We start from the raw sequence: 25,362 nt of genomic DNA, 5'->3' as shown, positions 1-25,362 counted from the left end.
AAAAGGTGAACAATGAAGGAGACAAAATTTGAAAGTTCAAAAACAGACGGGCAAAATGAGCGATTCCTCACAGAGCGTAAGAACCAAAATAAACTCTCAGCTTTGACGATGAGTTGTACCTATTCACCATTTGAAAATTATACTAGTTAAAATAACTCGGTACAAAAAGGAGATTAATATTTACAAGCCATTTAGAGCACATTACAAATAGATTCGTTAAATGTCTTATTTAAACTCAGTACAGAAGATTTTTTAAAAATCTACGTAACACAGCTGCAGAAGTGTTGTACAAAGGAACTTTGCTCCTAGTAAAACAACAAAGATAATTGAAAAAAGGAGAAAATGTCCCATCTTCAGACTATCAGATTGTTATGCAGGATTTATGTGCCGACGATTAAAAACTATACACATCAAAATTAGATTTTAAAAAGCAGCCGTATTTAAAAAGGACTGTTGTACTGAAAAGCGCTGTGCCTTCTGATGTGTTAAAGTGACAGTCTCGAACATCGCAGAGTGGATAAGTGCACGCATCTGGAGATCAGGAGCGGATTTTGCTCGAAATGCTGCTGACCACTGGGGAGTACTGGATTGAAACTCCTGCATAGCCAAGTTTTAGCGATGCCCAATGCAAGGGCGAGTTCAGTGCAGAGCTGTCGAGTGTGCCGGATACACAGCCATTAACAGCCTGCCCTTCCCCTTCACTACCCACTCCCCTCCTCTCACCCTCCCGGCCACCAAGCAACTCTTTCTCTACCTGATACTGTAATAGGACATCTTTGGGCACCGTTGCTATGGTGCTAGCGGCCGCTGCTGTCTCCCGCGCCAGCTCCGTCACTTTCACTCCCTCCCGGAGCCAAGGCCCCTAGCAACGTACCCTCCAACAAAAACCATTCCCATTGGTCCTCCCGCCGCTCCCCCACCTCGACACGTCACTCCATTCAGCCGATAGTATCAGAGATAATGGGAACTGCAGATGCTGGAGAATCCAAGATAATAAAATGTGAGGCTGGATGAACGCAGCAGGCCAAGCAGCATCTCAGGAGCACAAAAGCTGACGTTTCGGGCCTAGACCCTTCCTCAGAGAGGGGGGTGGGGAGAGGGAACTGGAATAAATAGGGAGAGAGGGGGAGGCGGACCGAAGATGGAGAGTAAAGAAGATAGGTGGAGAGGGTGTAGGTGGGGAGGTAGGGAGGGGATAGGTCAGTCCAGGGAAGACGGACAGGTCAAGGAGGTGGGATGAGGTTAGTAGGTAGATGGGGGTGCGGCTTGGGGTGGGAGGAAGGGATGGGTGAGAGGAAGAACCGGTTAGGGAGGCAGAGACAGGTTGGACTGGTTTTGGGATGCAGTGGGTGGGGGGGAAGAGCTGGGCTGGTTGTGTGGTGCAGTGGGGGGAGGGGACGAACTGGGCTGGTTTAGGGATGCAGTAGGGGAAGGGGAGATTTTGAAACTGGTGAAGTCCACATTGATACCATATGGCTGCAGGGTTCCCAGGCGGAATATGAGTTGCTGTTCCTGCAACCTTTGGGTGGCATCATTGTGGCAGTGCAGGAGGCCCATGATGGACATGTCATCTAGAGAATGAGAGGGGGAGTGGAAATGGTTTGCGACTGGGAGGTGCAGTTGTTTGTTGCGAACTGAGCGGAGGTGTTCTGCAAAGCGGTCCCCAAGCCTCCGCTTGATTTCCCCAATGTAGAGGAAGCCGCACCGGGTGCAGTGGATGCAGTATACCACATTGGCAGATGTGCAGGTGAACCTCTGCTTAATGTGGAATGTCATCTTGGGGCCTGGGATGGGGGTGAGGGAGGAGGTGTGGGGACAAGTGTAGCATTTCCTGCGGTTGCAGGGGAAGGTGGTGGGGTTGGAGGGCAGGGGAGCGAACAAGGGAGTCACGGAGAGAGTGGTCGCTCCGGAAAGCAGACAGGGGAGGGGATGGAAAAATGTCTTGGGTGGTGGGGTCGGATTGTAAATGGCGGGAGTGTCGGAGGATAATGCGTTGTATCCGGAGGTTGGTAAGGTGGTGTGTGAGAACGAGGGGGATCCTCTTGGGGCGGTTGTGGCGGGGGCGGGGTGTGAGGGATGTGTTGCGGGAAATACGGGAGACGCGGTCAATGGCGTTCTTGATCACTGTGGGGGGAAAGTTGCGGTCCTTGAAGAACTTGGACATCTGGGATGTGCGGGAGTGGAATGTCTTATCGTGGGAGCAGATGCGGCGGAGGCGGAGGAATTGGGAATAGGGGATGGAATTTTTGCAGGAGGGTGTGTGGGAGGAGGTGTATTCTAGGTAGCTGTGCGAGTCGGTGGGCTTGAAATGGACATCAGTTACAAGCTGGTTGCCTGAGATGGAGACTGAGAGGTCCAGGAAGGTGAGGGATGTGCTGGAGATGGCCCAGGTGAACTGAAGGTTGGGGTGGAAGGTGTTGGTGAAGTGGATGAACTGTTCGAGCTCCTCTGGGGAGCGAGAGGTGGCGCCGATACAGTCATCAATGTACCGGAGGAAGAGGTGGGGTTTGGGGCCTGTGTAGGTGCGGAAGAGGGACTGTTCCATGTAACCTACAAAGAGGCAGGCATAGCTGGGGCCCATGCGGGTGCCCATGGCCACCCCCTTAGTCTGTAGGAAGTGGGAGGAGTCAAAAGAGAAGTTGTTGAGTGTGAGGACGAGTTCAGCTAGGCGGATGAGAGTGTCGGTGGAGGGGGACTGGTCGGGCCTGCGGGACAGGAAGAAGCGGAGGGCCTTGAGGCCATCTCCATGCGGAATGCAGGTGTACAGGGACTGGACGTCCATGGTGAATATGAGGTGTTGGGGGCCAGGGAATTGGAAGTCCTGGAGGAGGTGGAGGGCGTGGGTGGTGTCACGGACGTAGGTGGGGAGTTCCTGGACCAAAGGGGAGAAAATGGAGTCCACATAGGTGGAGATGAGTTCGGTGGGGCAGGAGCAGGCTGAGACGATGGGTCGGCCAGGGCAGGCAGGTTTGTGGATTTTGGGAAGGAGATAGAAACGGGCCATGCGGGGTTGGGGAACAATGAGGTTGGAGGCTGTGGGTGGGAGGTCCCCTGAGGTGATAAGGTCGTGAATGGTGTTGGAGATGATGGTTTGGTGCTCGGGTGTGGGGTCATGATCGAGGAGGCGGTAGGAGGTGGTGTCGGAGATTTGGCGTCTGGCCTCGGCGATGTAGAGGTCAGTGCACCATACTACCACTGCGCCTCCCTTGTCTGCGGGTTTGATGGGGAGGTTGGGGTTGGAGCGGAGGGCTGCCGTTCTGCGGGGGAGAGGTTGGAGTGGGTGAGAGGGGTGGAGAGGTTGAGGCGGTTAATGTCTCGACGGCAGTTGGCGATGAAGAGGTCGAGGGAGGGTAGGAGGCCTGGGGGTGGTGTCCAGGAGGAGGACTTGTGTTGGAAGCGGGTGAAGGGGTCAGTGGAAGGAGGGTTGGGTTCCCGGTTGAAGAAGTAGGCATGGAGGCGAAGACGGCGGAAAAACTGCTCTATGTCCAACCGTGACTGGTATTCGTTGATGTGTGGTTGTAAGGGGGACAAAGGTGAGCCCCTTGCTAAGGACTGACCGTTCGTCCTCAGTCAGTGGGAGGTCTGGGGGGATGGTGAAGATGCGGCAGGGCTCAGTGTGGCTGTCTTCTCTGGGGTTGCTGGCTGTGGAGGTTGTGGGCGGAGCGATGAGGTCGTCGGCCATGGGCAGGTTTCCGTCGGCCGTGGGCGGGGTTCTGTCGTCGTCGGCCGTGGGCGGGGTTCCGTCGGCGGTTGGAGGATCGGGGTGGGCGGCAGCAGCTGCGGTGAGGGTGGTGTGTGGGGTGTTCAGCCAGGGCCTTTCTCATTAAAGACATTGGGAACTGCAGATTCTGGAGAATCTGAGCTAACAAGGTGTAGAGCTGAATGAACACAGCAGGCCAAGCAGTATCAAAGGAGCACAAAAGCTGACGTTTCGGGCCTAGACCCTTCCTCAGAAATGGGGGAGGGGAAGAGGATTTTGAAATAAATAGGGAGATGTGTATAGAAGATGGATAGAGGAGAAGATAGGTGGAGAGGAGACAGACAGGTCAAAGAGGCGGGGATGGGGCCTGTGAAGGTGAGTGTAGGTGAGGAGGTAGGGAGGAGATAGGTCAGTCCAGGGAGGACGGACAGGTCAAGGGGGCAGGATGAAGTTAGTAGGTAGGAGATGGGCATGGGGCTTGAGGTGGGAGGAGGGGATAGGTGGGAGGAAGGATGGGTTAGGGAGGTAGGGACAAGCTGGGCTGCTTTTGGGATGTGGTAGGGGGAAAGAGGAGATTTTGAAGCTTGTGAAATCCACATTGATACCTTTGGGCTGCAGGGTTCCCAAGCGGAATATGAGTTGCTGTTCCTGCAACGTTCGGATGGCATCGTTGCGCCACTGCAGGAGGCCCAGGGTGGACATGTCATCTGAGGAGTGGGAGGGTGAGTTGAAATGGTTTGTGACTGAGAAGTGCCGTTGTTTAGTGCGAACCCTGCACATCTGCGGTGGTATTCTGCAACTCCTGTTCCCGTTGTGGACTCCTCTACATCGGGGAAACCAAGCGGAGGCTTGGGGACTGCTTTGCAGAACACCTTCGCTCAGTTCACAAGAAACAACTGCACCTCACAGTCGTGAACCATTTCAACTTCCCCTCCCATTCCTCAGATGACAGATCCATCCTGGGCCTCCTGCAGTGCCACAACGATGCCACCCGAAGGTTTCAAGAACAGTAACTCCTATTCCACTTTGATACCATTGGGCTGCAGGGTTCCCAAGTGGACTTCACAAGCTTCAAAATTGCCCATCCCAAAACCAGCCTAGCTCATCCCAGCCTCCCTAACCTTTCCTTCCTCCCATCTATCCCCTACCTCTGACCTCAAACCCCACCCCCTACTACCTACCCATCTTCTACCTACTAGCCTCATCCTGTCCCCTTGACCTGTCCGTCCTTTCTGGATTGACCTACTCCTCCCTCCCTCCACACCTACGCTCACCTTTACTGGCTCCATCCCCACCTCTTTGACCAGTCTCCTCTATCCATCTTCTATCAACCTCCCCACTCTCTCCCTATTCTATGTCAGAATCCCCTTCCCCTCCCCCATTTCTGAATAAGGGTCTAGGCCCAAAACGTCAGCCTTCCTGGTGCTCTGATGCTGCTTGGCCTGCTGTGTTCATCCAGCTCTACACCTTGTTATCTCCATTCTAATTAAAGCCTTGTTTTGGAGCAGTTTCTTCAGTAAAAGGTAATGCCACATCCTTTCTGCAACAGCCTGAATCTTAGAATCATCCCAATCGCTAAATAATGTTTAGGTAGTATACAGACAATGTACTCAGCAGCATCCTCTTGGTTTGTGATGACTCCCCTGTAGTGCAGACAAACCTCCACCCTGCACTGCTCAACTATGTGGCCCCCTCTGCTTTCTAAACTTATGAGAATACAAACCATGTTCACGTGACCTGCATTTTCAGGTACGATTCTACTGAATTTACACTTCACCTCCTACAAGGTCAGTGAATCGTTCCCTGAACTGACGTGGTCAAAATGGAGGATAGCATAGTGCTGGATTTGTTGTGGTTAGAGATATTATGAAGTCCATTACCCATACCTACGGTTACACTAATTTCCTTGCATACAATTTATGATCACTGTAGGTAGCTCCAGGAACTTATATGGAGAATGGCGGGTTACTTCACTCTTCAGTCAATATAGTCTGGGTCCCTTGCATGTCTGTTGTTCACTTGTTCAACACAGAAGGAAATTTCTGGAGGCCTCGTTCTCAATATGGGACTCCATGAACAAACACATTGAAATAGACCCCATATACAGGCGGCGGCTAAAAAAAAATAGAACCAGAAGTGACAAGACGAACCATGGTAGAGGATCTTCTGAACTTGAAACCGAGTAGAACACCAAAGCTTCGATTAGAGGTCACACTGATGACATTACCTAAAATGATAACGAAACGTCTACATGGAACAACCGAGGCTAGCAAACAAATAACGGCATCCACAATCTGAGCTACAAATTTTCAATAAGACCTTAAAAACAATGTCTCAGTTTCAAACGTGTCTGCTTTGTTTTTAACCCTATCACTTCCTTCAAAAACCACTACCCTCTGAAATCTTTACACTCCAGTTCTGGCCTGCTATATGTCCCAAAATCTTTCTCTGCACTTCTCCAAGTAGCAATGGAATGAAGAAAATCCTTTTCTATTCAAGAATTTTCTATTTATTAGTTGCAGAGTATTCAAACCTTTGGCAACATCCAGTCCACACAAAGACAAGTGTACAGTTTAACACCACATTCCTAATAATTAGTGTTTCTAAAAAAGGTGGAAATTCAGAATCTGTATTAACATTAATTCTGCCTCCATAAAGGCAGTAGAACTACAAACTATCAAAATTGCCAAGTGAACCGGTTCAGAGGACATACCAGCAATCTGAAATCCTTGTGCATATAGGTGGAGTGACCTGGGTTAAGGGTCGGAGATGGTAGCCTCACATTGAATACCATAGATAAAGAAAAAGGTTTTTCAGGACACTTGGAGATAATAATAAAACAGCTTAAAATGTCCAGTTAAAAATATCAAAATAAGTTTGTAAACATGGTCCTCCATTTTGACCACGTCAGTTCAGGGAAAGATTCACTGACCTTGGAGGAGGTGAAGTGTCAATTCAGTAGAATCGTACCAGGATGAGAAAATGCAGGTCACGTGAACATGGTTTGTATTCTCATAAGTTTAGAAAGCAGAGGGGGCCACATAGTTGAGCAGTGCAGGGTGGAGGTTTGTCTGCACTACAGGGGAGTCATCACCCACCACCCTGAACACAGTTTTAAAAAGAGAAATTCATAACATTAAAATAGCTAGTTTTTCCCAGTTAAAATGGCTAATTTCCCAGTTTTTCTTGTCATTTTTCATTTTACTAGTATGGAGCAGAGGAAAAGATAGAGGGATTCATGTAGAGGAACATATTTTTCATATATTCCCTTCTTAACAGTTATCAGGTAAATTATTCACATTTCTTGAATTAACCACTCAACCGAATTCAAATTGTCAAAGTTTTTTTTTTGCCAGGCTCTAGGTCATTTTATGCTATGACCTTCAAATCAATATTGGCTCATCTGAAATCAACCAAATCAACGAGGTAGAATTCTAATAGTTTACAGACAGTAGTGACTTTTATTCTAAAAATCTGGAGCAAAAGCAAAAAAAGGTGTTGTTAATTGCGTAGTGGGATGATCAGTTGAAACACATTCCTCGGAAAGATATACAGCATAGTTGTTGTGGGCATGAGCCAATTACAGTTCTTTTCCACAAAATCACATCTGACTCTATATTACATTTAGATACTTAAATGAAGTCTGAACCCAATGTTGCACTAACACAGAAGATGGCACAGTTGAGGATTGAGTTCAAAATATAAAATTTCAATAAGCGTTAAAGAATTGAGTCTCAATGAGCTACATAGCAACATGGACAGATCAAAGGATAATGCTATCAGGTAGCTTCGGCCAGCCAATTTCCCAGATATTCTTTATAAGTAGTCAACAGTAACTAAATTAAGTGACAATACCATTTAAAATGAAAAACATTACTATTTGCACTTTTTTTTCCCAAAACGGTCAAATATCCTCTTTATTTGCCAACAAGCAAATCGCTACTGGTTAGTTTTCCACGATCTTTCAAATACTGCACAATGTGTGGCCGTCTTCGCCAGGTCGCTTTGAATCCATATTCATGTTCTGGAGTGTCCTGTACCCAAAGCTCTGGAGGTAGGCATACTTCAGAAAAATCACTTAATCCATAATTTGTTTGTAAGCAGTCCTCTGGTCTGCTTTGGAAAGAGATCCTATTGGGTATGTCTGGTGTCCTGTCCCTTAATCTATTAACATTTCCTCTCAAACTACCCACTGGAAGTAAGCTATCAATTGTGGGAGTGCTAACTTGTGGCAGGATGAAATCCTCATCAGCTGATTGCGCAAAGTGATCAGCAAGGGAGAGCTCCTTACCAACAAACTCTGCACGACTTTGGTGGTCCAAACAATACAATGGAGAACTGAAACTGGAGCATTTCAGTGAACTGAGGGGCATGTCCCCTACTGAGCTTTTGACACTGTTTATTTTGCCAAACAAGTCTTTTGCCACAGATCCTCGATGGTGACATCTGAGCTTCTGACCCAGGGCATCTATATTTTGAACCCTTCCAAAGAGACTGTCATCGTTAAATCCTGGCGAGGTGATGCCTTTAAGTGAAGTTTTATCTGTTGGTAGTCGAGTTTGTCCAGGAGTTCCAACTTCCTGACAGATGCCAGAATGAACTTTGTGGTTCTCCTTCTGAACAGGCAATGCACCACAGCCCAGAAAGGTCAAAGGCACAAAGTTATTATGCACTTTTCTCTCAGCTCCTGCTTTCAGAGCAGTACTCTGCTTCTTCTTGTGGTTATGTTTTGTCGTGCGATCGGATTTGTTACATTTGCGTAGTTCTCGTGTTGTGTCCAAAATCTCAAATTGTGGTAACACCTGGAAAAAGATAAGAGAAAAAAAATCTATATAGCATAATTCATAACTAAGCTAACACCTTAAAGCATTTTACAGCCAAGGAAATTACTTTTGAAATGTAGTCATTGTTGTAGGATATATGAGAGACAATTGAACGTAAATATTGGTTAGGGTCCTGGGAATAACTTAATTGCTTTTTCACTATAGACTAATGCAAATTTTTACATCCACCCTTGAACACTGCACCACTCCTACAGCAGTGCACCAGAGACAGAGTCTTGATTTTGCAGTCTACTGATTATGCATTAGACTCAAAAGAAACACAGATGTTGGATCACACAATACTTTAGGACCATTTGTACCTTCCCTCTCACAAAGCAACTAATTTACCTTAATATCAGTTAGCAAAGGTTTCACCTTCAAAGAGACTACACCCGGGATGATTATTTTTAAAAAAAGGACAGTAAATTATCCAAATACATACTTGTGGAACATGGATTTTCAAACGAATAGCATAGAACTTCAGTTACATTTGTCCAGGGGATGGACGGACAGACAGACACACACACACACACACTCACCTACTTTATAGATTTGAAAGGGGCAAACATTTACTTAATTGACAGTATTTGGCTGTTAAATACAGATTTGGGACAGCAGGTTTCTTCATTTCAATATGTGACAACGTGGGTCTGAACACAGTAACCAAAAATTGAAACCATAGGCCTGTGCCCATCAAAATGCTCTGTCATAATGTGGCAATCAAAGCTGAAACTGTAAAGGCACTGGAGATGTCTAAGGGATCAGAGTGAATTGTAGTCAAGACCGGTCATGTATTCTCATGTTAAAAAGTGCAAAATAAAACAACATACCCAAGTAAAGGACGATCTCTGGTCCACTGGTACGCAAGATGCATGACACGGGTTTACCGCAGATTGATGAGGCACGACTTGTATACACTTCTCTCCTTTTTGTGGGGTCTCTAAAAACTGCAAAGGGGGCTTCTTGGATTGGGTCGACTTCTTCTTGCGGGGCATCAAGCATCCTACATCTTTACCTTGGAATTAATTCGAATAGAAATTTTTTAAATCACTAAATAGTTCAGTGCACAAATACATGAAAAACATGCAAGAACAAGTTGATCCCTAATCTCTGCTGATTTAGAAAATTTCAGTTAATAGAAGTGCTTTGGCATGGATAGCTGTGTCTAATCATAACTTATGTTTACTGGTAAAATATAAACATAGAACATAGTTGGCCATCTTATAGCAGGGAGCAAAGTAGTTTCTTTTAAATAGTGTTCGTCGCCATAAGTTGTACTATTGCCTTTTAAAAGACAAGAACTGTAAATCCCGCCTGCCAAACTATATCCAACATCAGGGAAAATTATCCGTTTCACTTCTTCTAGAACCTAACAACGTAAAAGAAACATTTGAGTTCATGGTACCATATCCCATCCAATCATATCCCTCCCTTTATTAGAGGAAAGATTGTAATACTGCAGTTCACACAAGATGCTTTTCTAATTTCGTCTTCATACAATTAAATGCAAAATAAAGGATTTTCATTGGCAATCATTGTGCCTCTATAAATAGCCAAACTGAAATAGGTCGTTGAGGTTAGAGATCCATTGCATAAAGGCTAAACAAATACCTATTAGAACATATGAAGATTGGCTCCTGTTCTGTCCTTCATGAACTAGCCTTCTGAGAAGAGATATTGCTGTTAATCCTGCATTATAGTGTTGAAAAGAACAGTGAATGATGTTTTGGACTGTTTGAGGAAGGGAGTGGCCAGTTGGGCATGGAGCCAGGGAGAAAGTGTGGTGATTCAAGAGGTGCTCCTCTCCTCACACAGAGTTATCAGTGCCTTGCATCCCAAATAGAGCAATCTGGTTATGTAAACACTGACAGATGATTTCATTTCTTAACAGGCATCTCTGTATGTCTTGGCACTGTGCAATCCCAAATTATCCACTCCGACCTATTCTACATACTCCCATATTGGAAAACTGTTTTGTTAACTGTGTACAATAGTGCCATAAAAATAAATGCTAAACAGAGTACTCTTGGCCCAGGAATAGGTAATTTACATTGGCTACCTTTTAATTAAAAGTTATAGCACTGAACATTGTATTCAGCACTGAAAGGGAGAAACTGAACCATATTTGTATTTAGGTTGATTGGCTCGCCGAGCCAGTTTCTTGTATCACAGACGTTTCATTACCATGCTGGGTAACATCCTCACTGCAGCCTCCAATGAAGCATCAGTGTGTTCTCCCACCTGGTTTTTAAAACTCTGGGGTCCATTGAGATGAATTGCCTCATTTCCGATTTTCCTTCATAGTGGAACGTATATGGGGTCGAGTTTAATATGTTTATTGATAGCATGCTTCATGGAGTGCCAAGCTTCTGGGAATTCTTGTACCTGTCTCTGCCTAGCTTGTCCCAAGATTTTGGTACAATAAGGTGTAGAGCTGGATGAACACAGCAGACGAAGCCGCAGAAGAGCAGGATTTTGAGTTATCCCAGTTGAAGTCATGGTTTTCCATATCTATGTGGATTGAGATGAGTGAGTATTGGTCGTGTCTTTTTGTAGTCAGTTGGTGTTCATATACTTCTGTTGTTAGTTTCCTTCCTGTTGTCCGATGTAGTGTTTCTCACAGTCTCTGCAGGGGATCTTGTAGATAACATTGGTCCTGTCCATGGCAGGGAGTGGGTTTTTAGTTCAGGTGAGCACTTGTCATAGGGTTGACGTGGACTTGCCTGCCACTCTGGTACCTAGCGGTGTAGGAGTCTTGTGGTGAGTTCTGACGTGTTCTTGATGTCGGGTAGTGTGATGAGTGTGGTATCTTTCTAATGTTGTTCGTGTAGGCATCTTTTGACCCAGTTTTTTGGATATCCATTATCATTGAAAACCTGGAAGAGGTACTCTTCCTGTTGGCCCAGTTCTGTGTTGCTGCAGTGTGTTATTGTCCTTTTTTAAAATAGTGTTCGCACGCAGCTTCGTTTGTGTGTGCTGGGATGGATACTGTTGAAGTTCACTACCTGGTCTGTGTGTGTGCCTTTTCGGTGTACTTTCATTTGCAGATCCCCATTTGTTTTGCGCTCTACCATGATGTTCAGGAATGGGAGCTGTTTGTTCTTTTCCTCCTCTCTGGTGAATTTTATTCTGGGGTGTGTGTTGTTTATATGTTTGTGTATCTCCTCTAATTTGGTCCGTTTAATGATGACAAAGGTGTTGTCCACAAGAAACCAGCTCAGCGAGCCAACCAACCTCAACACCCACAACCCGAGCTACAAATCTACTCCAAAACCTTACATATTTGCATTTAGTCTTCTAGAAAAATGTTAATTTGTAACTGCCAAGAGGCTTCAACCTCAAGGGGTACAAAACAAGGTCAATTTAAAAGGTACGATCTGAAGAGATTTGCCAGAGGACAAGGGTTCCATCAAAACATGAATATGTTTAAGTTCTTACTAGCACGTTCCTCTTCCCCAGTATTACAGATTTGATGTAAAAATACATTTTTAATTGTTCAAACAAAGACAGTAAATACCAATATCAAAGGAATACTTCAAGGAATAATTATCATTTGTCTCACCAATGTCAGGTTCTTATTTAAATAAGCAAACATTTGTTTACTTGACTGTAAGTATGGGTCTCAACAACTCTGATTACTGGTTGCAATACCAGTATTCTCACTTTCTGATGTTCTAAACATGTTGCTGTATCAAAATGAGTTGTTTATATATTAAAAAAAACACACCAGAGTCTCAATTTCTGAAATCTAACATCAATCTATGACAATAAAATGAGCTTTAAGCTGTGAGGCAGCATATCCTTTCAGCAGATGCTACAATCTTAAATGACAGAATGGGTTAGGCTTGACAGATAGAAGATCCAGGAAGCACATATTGCTCTAAAAAGTATTGAATGTACCAAACAGTTCAAGTGTGTAGTTTCACGTCCATTTGTAATTACCTGAATGGTGTTACATTGTAATACCCTTCCACTGTGTTAATCCTAACTCGATCGTCCTTTGTAATTGTGCTATTCCAAAAGGAGACGAGCATGATGTATGAAATATTCCATCTCTCAATGCATTACTTTACAAACTATGTATGATCAAAAGACTTTTAGTGTTAAACTAATGTTGAATAAGCTTACATGGTAAAGATTATTTTGCTGCGACGAATTCAGTGCATTTAAGGACACAAGTACAAGTACATGAAGGGGGAAAGATTAGGAGGATGAGATAAAGCAAAACGATATAACACTATTATTGAAAAAGAGAGCTATTTTTTGAAGGACAAGAGTTGTTTCTGTGCTTTAAATTCTATCTCAGAGACAGTAGTGACCGATATTTTAAATCGAGCTGTAACCACCCAAAATCTTTATTGATCCACGCATACAGTATTGTCTCTATCCCAGTTGCACTGTATTAGAACTATGATCTCCTTAAATACAGTTACAAGGTGCTCTCTCCACATTCCTTAAAAGCCCGAGTCTCTGACTCCCATTAGCCACACTTGCCTATTTCTATCTACGGTATACCTGCTGCTCCGATGGCGTATTTCAATGGCCCTTTCCACCTTCATGCATCCTACTTTCAATTTCCCCACTCTCCGGATCCGCTTCGTCCCTCCTATTGGCTGAGGGAAACGGTTGCACTGCTCTTATTGGTTGTCCGGCGCCAAACGGCAACATTTTACTGTTGCTACTGATTGGTACATTTGCGTTCTAAAGTCTCCGCCAACCAGGGGCGTTAAGCTCGCTGATTGGACTCCCCAGTGCCACCTGATCGCAACGGCATGATTCGATTGGTTTGTGCTGACAGAACGCTGGAAATTCAAAAAAAATCCAACTAGCTCCAAACTGTAACAAAAAATTCAGCAGATTCCGGGGCCGGGGCTCGGATAAAGAGGCTGCAAAATCCGGCCCAAAGGTCAGAGAGTCGCTAACTTTACCCAAACCAGGAACTGGCCGGGACGGAGACCTTGATATATCGATCACCAGGAGAGGCCGAGGGAGGGTGGGGGATTGTGAACCGGGAGAGGTAGCTGGATCCGCCGTGCGGAGTCCGGTAATATGCCGGTGAGTGAATGGGAGCAGGGACGGTGGACCCGGGGTGGGGTACAGTATATCCCAAAAACCGATCAGTACCTGATCCCTTCCCGGTCATTCGCATTAGCTTCATGGTGAAATAAACTGTAACAACGGCCTCGGGTTCCAGAGTCGAGTGTCAGCTGAGAGCTCACCCCATCCGGCCGTTTGTTCGTCGCCAGCCAACGCTGTCTGTCGCCTTGGCAATGTGACCAGATGCCCATTACTAAAAGAGTCATCTTATGGTACATCCAATGTTTATAATTACAGTGGAAGATCGGTCATGAGGAAACACTGGAGAATATACTTGACCTTAACTCCAAAGCTGCAGTTAACATCACGTCGCTTTCTCATTGTACACTCGTACTTTCAGTTTGTCAATTAGATTGATGGTACCTTCGTCCCGGAGAGGACATTTATGCAGTTCTTTTGCTGAAGATACTGGGTAAACAAGCCACGAAGACCTCTTACCGTCCCTTTGAAGGACATATAATCTTCAGGACATTAAGTCTTGTGTCTTAATTGATCTCTACTGGTTTCATATCCCTCAGTATATCTATCCATTCAGCATTCTCGATTTACAAGGAAATAAATTTATTAAACATTCATTCATTCATCTCAAACTGAACTAGTTCTAGCAACTCGTTTTTTTTCACTTACAACAATTATTTCCTAACCATTGGAAATATTCCGAATTGTATATTTTTGTTCTATAATGAGCACCCAAACATTGCATACAGCTTTTCTAATTGTAGCCTAACAAATGTTTTCCATAAAATCATTACTTTCTATTTATCCTTTCATTTTTTTTTTTAGATTCTTTAGATTCCCTACAGTGTGGAAACAGGCCCTTCGGCCCAACAAGTCCACACTGCCCCTTGAAGCACCCCACCCCAACCCATCCCCCTATAACCTACACACCCCTGAACACTACGGGCAATTTAGCATGATCGATCCACCTAGCCTGCACATCTTTGGACTGTGGGAGGAAACCGGAGCACCCGGAGGAAACCCACGCAGACACGGGGAGAATGTGCAAACTCCGCACAGACAGTTGCCCGAGGTTGGAATCGAACCCGGGTCCCTGGTGCTGTGAGGCTGCAGTGCTAACCACTGTGCCACCATGCTGCCCCAAATTTTTCAGCTCACTTTTTTATTTATCCACTTAATTAATAGAACAATGCATCAGCAGATGGCCCAAATCTTTAATTGTTTGTAAGAATTGGGGATTTGAAATTAACATTCTTGCAATATTTAAAAAAAAAGGAAAAAAAACTATAGGCCTCTTAGCTTCAAATCAGTAAAAGGAAAGATGCACAAGAGTTATGGGGAATGTACTATATAACTACTTAGATAGAGGCCATTTTTATGACACAATATGACTTTCCAAAAGATCTTGCATCTGGGACAAATGCTATGGAAAACCAAGTCGATATGTGTTGGGACAATCAGAAAGTGGTTGGGTAATGCATAAGACATTTCACTATAAGGATGAATCTTCTGAAATTTATGTTGATTGTGATGCTCAGTTGAAAATTGAAATCCCTGTGCAAGAAGTTGAGAGTACTTGGAGTCTTGTCACCAGTGATGATCTGTGCAGATTAAGATTAATATTATTGTTATTTTAATATTCTAAATGGAAGTGCAGATAAGAATTGGGACTGAAGAGAACGCTTAGTTGGTACAAACAATTTGGATGTCACGGGTTCTTGTTTTTCAATTTCTCTGGTATAATTTGATAACATTGATAATGCTCATCTGAATTCTGACCAGCACTAAATTGGTGCAAGAATCTGTTTTCTCACTTTACACATCAGTTAGTTACATAGAAAAAGCAAATTGTTTTATCAAAATATTACATCGCATAGAATCCCTACTGTATGGAAGCAGGCCGTTCAGCTAATCAAGTCATCACAGACACTCTGAAGACACTGCCAACCAGGCCTATCTCCCTACCCTATCCTGGTAACCCTGCATTTCCCATGGCTAATCCCACCTAGCCTGCACATTCCTGAACACTATGGGCAATTTAACATAATGGGTCCACCTAATCTCTGCATCTTTGGACTGTGGGTTGGAAAACCGGGAGCACCTGGAAGAAACCCATGCATATCTGTATGGAGTTTACACAGTCATGCAAGGGTTGAATTGAACCCAGTTCCTTGGCACTGTGAGGCCACAGTGCTGACCACTGAGCCACCGCGACAGCCCAAGACTGGCAAGTCATTGTCATTCAAAACAAAGCTAACCCATAACTGGTGAATTTAACAGTTGACATTTGAATCTGTTATTTGTTTGTTAATTTTATTTTTGGCTATGTGGAGAATTTCTAATTAAATTCTACTGTTGCAGGCACTGTGTGGTGTATTACTGAAGAAGCTCCTCTCACAATAATGAAGGCCAGTCCAAGAAGGCCTCTGATTCTGAAAAGGAGGAAACGTCCCCTCACATTCAATAATCCAGTGGATATAAGGGAGAATCCTCCTGAAGACAAGAATGATGGGAGTAAACACAAACCCGAGACTAGAGATTTTGACACAGAGAGCACTTGTTCAACAAAGGATGACCTGGGAAACTCTCGGAAACACACAGCCATTGAGACTCAAAAGTATCCTGAGAGGATTCGGATTGTAAACCATCCTTCACTGCCCAACACTCAGGTTGTGTTAATTCCTAAAAATGCAGATCTTCAAAGCATCATAGCAGCACTCACAGCAAAGGGGAAAGAGAGTGGCTCCAATGGGCCCAAGAAATTTATTCTTTTGAGTGGTAATGCACCTTCCTCCTCCCGCCAGAGCCAGTCCTTGGGAAGTAATGATCCTTGTACACCACTTCTGGAAAGGAGAAAAAAGTTCATGGAATTACAGGAGGATCCATGCTTAACAGTTGCTAACTCAAGCGGCAAGGTGGCCATACCAGATTTCATAAGTAATATCAGCATCAAAAAGGAGGATGATCTCCCAGTTCAAGTCCCTCAAACATCATTTCCTTCATCTCTGTATGACCAAGAGGCTGGTACAGGTAAGAAATGGTCCCCTGTAAAGAAGTTGGAACATTAAACAAAACACTATTCAGTAACAATCTTCCTCAGATGAAATACCTTACAGAAAGCATTTTGTGTTGAGCTCTCTTTAAGATGGTTTTGTTTTTAGTCTTGAGGTATTTTATAATTTTTCTTTTCCTTTCTACTCTATGAAGGAATTACTAGCTGTGCATGTAACTTCCAGACAATTAGATTATGTATTACAAATTACATCACAGTATTGATGTGCTCAAATAATTATTGAATAATCATGACAGTTTGAGAACAGCTACTGATGACAAAAGAGGACAAAAATTACATGCTCTTGCAGTCTGTTTGTATGAATAATTTACAGATGATTTCTTCTCAGAAGATGGATTGATACTTAGCATTTTCTTGCTAGTATTCTTAAATGATCCACATAATTAAGCTGTAGTCAATAATTTCAGTTTACACTTTATAACTGCTTTCTTATATTCTTGAATGTGTTTAAATTGTCAAACTGATTTTTCTAAGTGCAAGGCAGGTTTGTCTGTGGAGGTTCTAGGACGGCTTGGTGGCTGGCACTACCTCCTCACAGTTCCAATCCACCATCTGTGTGGAGTTTGCACTTTCTCTTGTATCTGTGTGGGTTTCCTCTGGGTGATCCAGTTCCCTCCCACAATCCAAAGATATGCAAGTTAGATGAATTGGCCATGCTAAATTGCCCATAGTGTCCAGGGACGTGGAGGTTAAGTCGATTAGCCAAGGGAGATGTAAACTTACAGGAATAGGGTAGGGCTTGCATCCGGGTGGGATGCTGTTAGGAGGGTTGGTGTGGACTAAATGAGCTGGATGGCCTGCTTCCACACTGTAGGAATTCTGAGTCCTCTGTTGTGGTGGGAAAACATGTGGCTGTGCTCAAACTCACAAGCCCCAATCCTCAAGCAAACCAAAGCAGAAACTATAACTTCTTTGGACTCTTTGTTTGGTGTTAAAATTTTTTCAGTGTTTATTGAATTTGAGGCATATACCTGTTTTCAGTAGAAATCTAACACTCATCAGTTTCGTCATTGGAGACAACTGGGATACTGTTGTTTTCTCCAAAGTAACAAATAAGCCTTTTTGGCAGGATACAAAAAGTTCCACAATATTTAACATCTTATGAAGGAGACAGTCAATAGCTCAACCATCCTCTCTCTTTCCTTCCCTTCCTATCAACAAACCACAAAGCAACAGCCCCACTGACTGTCACTATTCCCATTCAAGTACCCAGCTCACAGATTTATGGGTTTCATAAAGGAGAGATCAGATAGAGGTGTTAAACATTTAGAATTTGTTATAAGGTACCATTGGTATCAGCATAGCGGAATTTGTAGCTCAGGAGTGATACCCCTAACTCTGGATCAGAAAGTCTGCGTTCAAGTTCCAATTTAGGATGTGATAGTGGACAAAGGTGTGTCATAACATGTCCAAACAGGTGGGTTTAACATTTGTAAGTGGACCCTTGAAGCTTCAAAATCTCTCTTAAAATTCAGGGTGGACTGTAATGCCAAATATGCAAGTACAGGACATTGCTGATCTGAACTGTTCTTTTCCAAGTGTTTTGTTTGTTCTCCAATTAAAACATGAAAAGGTTATAGATCATCTTTAAGTTATCTGTACTTTCTTTTATGTCTTGATGAGTTATAATGTCATCAATTGCAGGTCTTATTGAATACCATATAGTGTTTACTTGTTCAATTTGCGATTCATTAAATCACACAATGAATCACAGGGAATTGAGTTTGATTCCAGCCTCAAGCAACTGTCTGCGTGTAGTTGGCACATTCTCCCCGTGTCTGCGTTGGCTTGCTCCGGGTGCTCTGGTTTCCTCCCATAATCCAAAGATGTGCAGTTTAGGTGGATTGGCCGTACTAAATTTCCCACAGTGTTCAGGGATGTGCAGGATAGATGGATTAGCTATGGGAAATATAGAGTTACAGAGATAGGGAGCGATATATGGACTTGGGTGTCTTGCTCTTCAGAGCATTAGTCTGGACCTAATGGGCTGAATGGCCTGCTTCCACACTGTAGGAATTCTATGATAATGACTAACCTGGAAGCAAATCAGTATCTTAATAGCGGTTTTCTCCAAGATGTCCAATCCTGTGTTCTATTTAGTTGATCACTGAATTTAAATTTGCCATACAATGTTATTTCTCATGTTACTTATTCTTACTGCAGAGTTAAAAAGCTTTAAAGTATTGCAATGCTACCTTACTTCTTAAATTTAAAGGCTTGTAATATTGCAGCATCAATGTTATTTTAATCTCTTTCCCAAGTAGGTTGTTAATACTTCAACATAGTAATCTTGCTCCATTTTCCTTTTAAACCTTGCAATATAATCTCTGTACTAACTGGTGGTTTACCAGTCTTCTCAGGGCACAGTAGAGGTTTTCTAATTTTTCACAGATGCAGTGGGTGATTTCCAAACTTTCATGGCCAAAAGAAATTGCCCATACCTTGGCACAACTTACCCAACTAAAATAGGTGCCTGAAGTCTTCATAAATTCTTCACACCTGAAATTGTGGATGTCCCGTTCTCATTCCTGTGGCCTCATTAGTCTTTGTACTACCTCTGTTAAACTCAGTCACTTTACGCTTTTAAATTCTCCTTTTTTGTGTTAATTCTAGCTTCGTGACATTATTGGTGCTGCAATGTCTGTTTAAATTATTTCTGTGGCCCTTAGTTTCCTTACTGTAGTTATGCCTTATGGTGTCTGCTTGTAGTGATAGCTTAGTGTGAGCTGGAAATATTTTTTTTAAGCTCAAGCCTTCTCAGTCTGTTCAATGATGTTAATTTGAAGTTTTTGCTCTGGCCCAACATTGATTTTTAACTTTACTTGTGGAGCTCCAATTCATTTGCTTTCTAGCTTCACTTCGAATTGAGACTGCTCTGACAGATCTTTGATTCCCTAATGAATCTGTAATTGACAGATATAACTAGCTTCTGTTTCACACTTTCTTCTGCACTTTTGTTAGCAAGTTTGAAGAAAAATGCCATTGAGTGCTGTTTCTCACTTGTTGTTGTTGCCGCAAGTTTGTCTGTAGGCAGTTTGTAACCATCATTGCCTTGCGGTATAAGCAATAATGCCAATAATGTGCTCCAAAGCTAAACATTACCAGCTTAATGTTGAGGTATTTGTTACCACCATCATCTTTCCTTGACTGGATCCAAGGGATTACACGCATTTATTATAGAAATACAGGAAATCAGGTGGTCTCTGAAATAGATGCTATCAGCAACGGAACAACTTTACCAGAACGACTGACAATTCATGCAGGCAGTCTGGACCTGATGAATGAAGGCAACTTGATGCAGACCTCAGTTAGAAGTGTGGCACTTAGAGAAGCTTCAAGTCAGAGTGAGAAAGACCGTGCCAAAATGGCACAAATTGTGTCAGGTAAACAATGTTTAACTACATCTTGTGCCAGTCAATGGGATTACAGGCCCCAATAACTTCCATTCAGGGGAACTAATGGTAAATGGGTCAAGGTTAAACTAGGACACCTTGAATGCCTCTTAACAAAAAGAGGCTCTTCACTTAATCAAGATGTAGTATGTTGCATGATAAGTTACATTAATTTATTAGACATTGTTACAAAGACTACAAGGTGGCCTAAGAAATGTGGCTTCATTCTACAAAATTCTTAGCTGGTCTATCTCCTCCTGTTCCAGGCCCATATGACATCACCAGATTAGGTGCAATTTATTGCAGTCTCCAACATTAACCCATTCGGTACCATTTACTTTTTACAATAGCCACTTTATAACATTCAGTGAGGTGTAAAACTCTGCAACCAATGAATGTTGACAGATGTGGATGATTCCATAGTCAAAAAGTTTGGAAGATGATGCAGTCATACAGTAGCCCTTAACTGTCATGCATTACTAGGAACTCCCTTGAAAACAGCTGTATTGTTGAGATATTTTGGTACTCGTAAGAAGTTGTGAGTTCCGCGACAGCTTCCACTGGTGTCAAACACAAATTACCCCAAACTGATTCAATTACAGAATTATCAAGGAGGAAGCTATGTTTTTATGGTGAATTTCTGTCAGTGTCCCGGTTAAAGTGAAACGATTGACTGAACTTTGGGAATTGCAACCTAATATGTAACTGAGATGCAGTGAATTATGGCACTGCATAATAGGCCATGATGGCAGAATCTGACCTCAAGAAAGATGCTTCAAAGTGATTTACAGTGGCTGACCTACTACAGGCAAGATTTCTACTTTCTACGCAAAATCTCTGCCATTATTTTCCTTCTCTTAGCTCCTACAGTTCCTGAGCGCCTTCTCCTGAACGACAGTCTGACCAACATTCAATGGCTGGGTAAAATGAGCACGGATAGCCTAGGGGCTTGCAGTGTAAAAGATGAAGCTGAGAAAGAAAACCAAGAGCCTCCACCAGAAAGTGCCACTGTGAGTGCTGTTCTTGCCTGTCTGTATTCAATCCTGAGGCATTTCAAAAGCTGTATCATCTCAATGTATTTGTCATTTCATTCATTTAGTTTACATACAAGTATGGAGAGGAGGCAGTGGGGCTAGAAGCAGTAACTGAGATTTTAAAAAGTGGGTGGTCAGAGTATAAAGCGAGCAGGGGGCAAATATCATTGAACAGGTAAGTTTGGAAAGGAGAGGGATGGGATTAGAGTATAGTGAAAATGTGATGGTAAGGAATGGACTTGCTGATGCCAGAGGCAACTGTACCAATCAACTCAGTTGTATAAACTAAGAAATCAGAAATCTTTGTACAGGGTATTGGAGACTAGAGGCAGGGGAAAGAAGCAGGGCAATTAGCTATGGCAGAACCACAGTCCGTTCATTTTTTTAGGGTAATCTTGGAGTAATATGAAGAATTTGCAGCATGTTAAAACTTAAATCAGTTGTACTCAATCAAGCTGTGAGTGAGTGGGCCAGATATGTTAAAGCTGGGATCAATGTTTATGGAATCGAGAGGTGAATAGAATGTGGTGAATAATTCATTTGAAAGAAGTGATGAGGAATTAGTGTAGAAGGTTTTACAAATGTTCTGTTTATCTTTGTTTTGATTGGACCCACTTTTGCTCGGTTTAATTAAAAATAAGGAAAGTAAAATTAACTTTGCCTATATGTAACTGGCTTACTCTATCCAAGTTCAAATGGTGGGGCAGTCTAAAAGAAGACCTGCTATGAATCAATCCTTACTGTAGTTGTCCTAGGACTCGCCTGACTAACATTAGAATTCAGTAGTGTAAAAGACCTTGTGTGAATCTATGTCAACTAGTATATATATTTCAAAAAGCAGCTTTTCTTTATACTTTTCCACAGTATTTTGCGTTTGTTTACTTTGAACCGTCTCCTTATTGTAGCCAGAATCTGTTCATGAAAGGCCTCCGTATTCCTATATGGCCATGATTCAGTTTGCAATAAACAGTACCCAGAGCAAGAGGATGACTCTGAAGGAAATCTACACCTGGATTGAGGATCATTTCCCCTACTTCAAGCATGTTGCCAAACCGGGTTGGAAGGTAATATGAAAATATCTAAATAGATAGCAATGTAAAGGTTGCCACTGAACTTTGGATCAACACTAATATGCATCACAGGATAGAGGAAGTCCAGTTCACTCTTAAAATCTATTACCAGTTCCTAATTTGAGCTGTGTAGGGCAGAGGGCACAGAACATCATTTTGGGGAGGTTGAGACCAAAGAGCATGCATTGTCCAAGGAGTTGGAGAATATTTGGGGCAGCACGGTGGCTCAGTGGTTAGCACTGCAGCCTCACAGCGCCAGGGACCCCGGTTTGATTCCAGCCTCAGACAATTGTCTGTGCGGAGTTTGCACATTATCCCCATGACTGCGTGGGTTTCCTCCGGGTGCTCCGGTTTCCTCCCACAGTCCAAAGATGTGTAGGCTTGGTGGATTGGCCATGCTAAATTGCCCGTAGTGTTCAGGGGTGTGTGGGTTATGGGGGATGGGTCTGGGTGGGATGCTTCAAGGGTAGTGTGGACTTGTTGGGCCGAAGGGCCTGTTTCAACACTGTAGCGAATCTAACCTAAATCTATTGCATTGCATTGTCCAAGGAGTTGGAGAATATCTACGTCCAGATGGATTTACTGCCATGCAAACAAATATGAAAAGTAAAAATTTATGAAACAGGTGAAGGAGTAAATCAAAAGGTCACTCAGTGCTGCAATGCATTGTAAAAATTCATGAGTGACCATCGCCATAACTAAAAACCGAAAGAACAGTGGAACAAAAATCAGGGACAAAAACAAAGTTCCTGGAAAAGCACAGCAGGTCTGGCAGCATCTGTGAAGGAGAAAACAAAGTTTGCATTTCGGATCTGGTGACCCTTCCTCAGAACCACCATAACTAACTTTACCGTCTGATCCCATGTCTATTAAAATCAACAATTTGAGCATTTACAAACTGCTATGGTAGCGAATTGCAAGGATTCTGGACGAAGACATTTCTCCAGAACAATCTATTTTGAGACTGCCCCTCATTCAGAATCGGGCATGTTTCCATTTTTAATAAACTCTGGAGAGTTTTGATCAATCTTTCTTCAAAGGCAAAGAACTCAATTAATGGTAAACTTTTACTGCAGCCCCCACCCCAAACCAGGCTTCCATGAGTACAGAAAGCAAAACTGTACACTGCTCCCTGAATTTGTCACTGAGTTTGCATAAAAATCCCTTTCTTTTGTACTTCAGCACTCTTGCAATAAAAGCTGATGAACTATTTCTTTCTTAATTGCTTTCTGTACTTGTATGTTACTTTTGTATTTTACGTGTAAACATCAATATTTAATAGTTTCCCACCATTTAATCTTTTTCTATTTTTCCTGACAAAATGGTTATATTACAAAGAAAATGTAATTTAATCACCAGCAAGGCACCCTGAACTTAACCAGTACATTTAACCAAAAATAATATATAGGGTGGAGAATGTTTATTATGATGGTAAGTCTACTTAGTGTGCCTCATATTCTAATCTGTGATTAAGTTGCCCTCTGATTTTATTGTTTCTAGTTAACCTAATTAGAAGGCATGCTTTACTGACTTATTTTTTTTCCGTATACTGTTATGGTATATGATCATTGCTGCTCAACCAGCATTTTTTGTACATCTCTAATTACCCACAGTAAGGTGGTGGTGAGTTACCTTCTTGAGTAGTTGCAGTTCATTTGGTGTAGGGACACTCACAGTACTGTTAGGGAGAGAGTTCCAGGATTTTGACCCAGCTATAATGAAGTAACTGTAAGATAGTGTCAAGTCAGGATGGTTTATGGCTAGGAGGAAGCTTGCAGGCAATGGTGTCCTTGTGCATCTGCTGCTCTTGTTTGTTCTTTTGAGCAGTGGAAGTTTGGAAGGTTCTGTCTAAACAGCCTTGGTTAGTTGCTGCAGTATTTAGGTCAGATTCACATTACTCCCACTCTAGGAGGGAGTAAATCTTTAAGGTGGTGGATGGGGTGTCAGTCAACTGGGCTGCTTTGACCAGGATACTGTTGAGCCTCTTGAACATGGTTGGGGCTGCGCTTATCCAGGCAAATGGAAAGTATTCCGTTACATGCTAACACGTGTCTTCCAGATGGTGGACAGGCTTTAGGGGGTTAGGAGGTGAGTTATTTGTTCTAGGATACACAGCTTCAGACCTGTTGTTGTATCACCAACATTTATATGGTTGCCCCAGTTTTGTTTCTGGTCAATGGTGATAGCAATAATTTGCTAATTCACCAACCTTATGTCCTTATCCTGAATGACAGAATAGTGTTTTTATCTGATCTGACTGAGGTGAAGGGCTCCCAATAGATATTTGCCTGATCTCTGCTTTGTGCTTTCCTCTGATGTGTTGCTAACAATACAATTTATGCAACACTGATTTAGGAGTCTTCATTTTTCTGCGTATATGAAAGTAAATTAACAAATTTATTAAAGCTGTCTTTAATAAGGGCTTGAAATCAAAATATTTCAGTTTTGAGGGTATTAGATAAATATGCTGTAAGATCTGAAATTTAAAAACTGAAAATGTGGGATTATCTCAGGTTAGTTCTCAAAAATGTTAGCACTTGATGTGTGCTTTACCACCTGACTGAAATAAAACAAACTGTCACTTTTTTTCTGCTTTAGGTTGATTCCAAAACAACTAAAATGCAAGTTGCAAAGGCCACAGCATCCCTAAGTAATTATGTTGTGACTGTTGCTGGAGGAAGAATTATGTTGGTTGATTTTTTTTATAACTTATCATATTTTTTGTTGTGCTGGAAACAATATGTATTCTATTTCAGGAGAAGACTTTTTTTAAAAAAATAGTTCTATAAACCATTTTCTTCATGCCAGATTTTATTTTTGCCCCTACGAAGCACTTTGGGACATTTTGTTATGTAGTAGGTCCTATATAAATGCAAATTTTTGTTTTTTTTTAACTATTTACCATTGAGCATTTCAGGTTAACAAGCATTGTTGTCATGATAGCTAGCTTGTGTGTCCCTCTTCCAGAACTCTATTCGGCACAACTTGTCTCTGCATGATATGTTCATACGTCAGACATCTCATAATGGCAAGATATCACACTGGACAATCCGTGCTGAAGCCAACCGCTTTTTGACCTTGGATCAGGTTGTTAAGGTGTGTTCTCTGTACATTTTCTAAGAAATAAACCTTTGTGTAGGTTTATGGTTACTAGTCAAGAACAGGATAAATATCAGATTATTCTGATATTCTCAATATTTTGATTGAGTTATTCC

The 25,362-nt window shown here is 42.8% G+C and overlaps 3 protein-coding genes across 9 annotated transcripts in view; 1 reads left to right on the top strand and 2 right to left on the bottom strand.

Annotated features, from left to right (window-relative positions):
- The window catches only part of LOC125461136 (tubby-related protein 3-like), an 86,318-nt gene extending 85,223 nt beyond the window's left edge, over nt 1-1,095 (bottom strand). For 2 of the 5 annotated variants that reach the window (XM_059652405.1, XM_059652406.1), the window contains exon 1: nt 875-1,095. In XM_059652405.1, coding sequence (XP_059508388.1) covers nt 875-897 — 23 coding nt within the window. In that variant the 5' untranslated portion in view covers nt 898-1,095. The other 3 variants (XM_059652404.1, XM_048549569.2, XM_048549572.2) reach the window with 3 other exon arrangements.
- Nucleotides 1,096-6,838: 5,743 nt separating this feature from the next.
- Nucleotides 6,839-13,127, bottom strand: LOC125461009 (uncharacterized). Of its 2 annotated transcripts, none has more exons than XM_048549276.2 (3): nt 12,466-12,517; nt 9,354-9,538; nt 6,839-8,502 (listed from the first exon to the last, which is right to left on the bottom strand). In XM_048549276.2, the coding sequence occupies exons 2-3, from the start codon at nt 9,516-9,518 to the stop codon at nt 7,618-7,620; spliced, it is 1,050 nt and encodes a 349-aa protein (XP_048405233.1). In that variant the 5' UTR covers nt 9,519-9,538; nt 12,466-12,517; the 3' UTR covers nt 6,839-7,617. The 2 variants fall into 2 exon arrangements, with proteins under 2 accessions (XP_048405233.1, XP_048405232.1); XM_048549275.2 differs by lacking the exon at nt 12,466-12,517 and adding an exon at nt 13,039-13,127 and having other exon boundaries at nt 6,841-8,502.
- foxm1 (forkhead box M1) overlaps nt 11,002-25,362 on the top strand; it is a 27,427-nt gene continuing 13,066 nt past the window's right edge. The window contains exons 1-5 of one of the 2 annotated variants that reach the window (XM_059652402.1): nt 11,002-11,052; nt 15,940-16,608; nt 20,905-21,053; nt 21,983-22,141; nt 25,115-25,243. In XM_059652402.1, coding sequence (XP_059508385.1) covers nt 11,037-11,052; nt 15,940-16,608; nt 20,905-21,053; nt 21,983-22,141; nt 25,115-25,243 — 1,122 coding nt within the window. In that variant the 5' untranslated portion in view covers nt 11,002-11,036. Of the gene's footprint in view, nt 11,053-13,357; nt 13,579-15,939; nt 16,609-20,904; nt 21,054-21,982; nt 22,142-25,114; nt 25,244-25,362 lie in introns of those variants that run through there. The other variant, XM_048548339.2, reaches the window with a different exon arrangement.

This window comes from Stegostoma tigrinum, chromosome 18, assembly GCF_030684315.1.
Source record: "Stegostoma tigrinum isolate sSteTig4 chromosome 18, sSteTig4.hap1, whole genome shotgun sequence".
In the NCBI taxonomy this organism is placed as follows: Eukaryota; Metazoa; Chordata; class Chondrichthyes; order Orectolobiformes; family Stegostomatidae; genus Stegostoma; species Stegostoma tigrinum.
The sequence above is the reverse complement of the archived record's forward strand: the minus strand, read 5'-3'. Positions and strand labels throughout refer to the sequence as shown.

What these genes read in the sequence shown, in the direction of transcription:
- LOC125461009 (XM_048549275.2), bottom strand. Translation starts at nt 9,518, where the DNA reads ATGCCCCGCAAGAAGAAGTCGACCCAATCCAAGAAGCCCCCTTTGCAG. An exon ending in AGAGATCGTCCTTTACTTGG is followed by an intron (nt 8,503 to 9,353) that starts GTATGTTGTTTT and finishes ATCTTTTTCCAG; the next exon opens with GTGTTACCACAATTTGAGAT.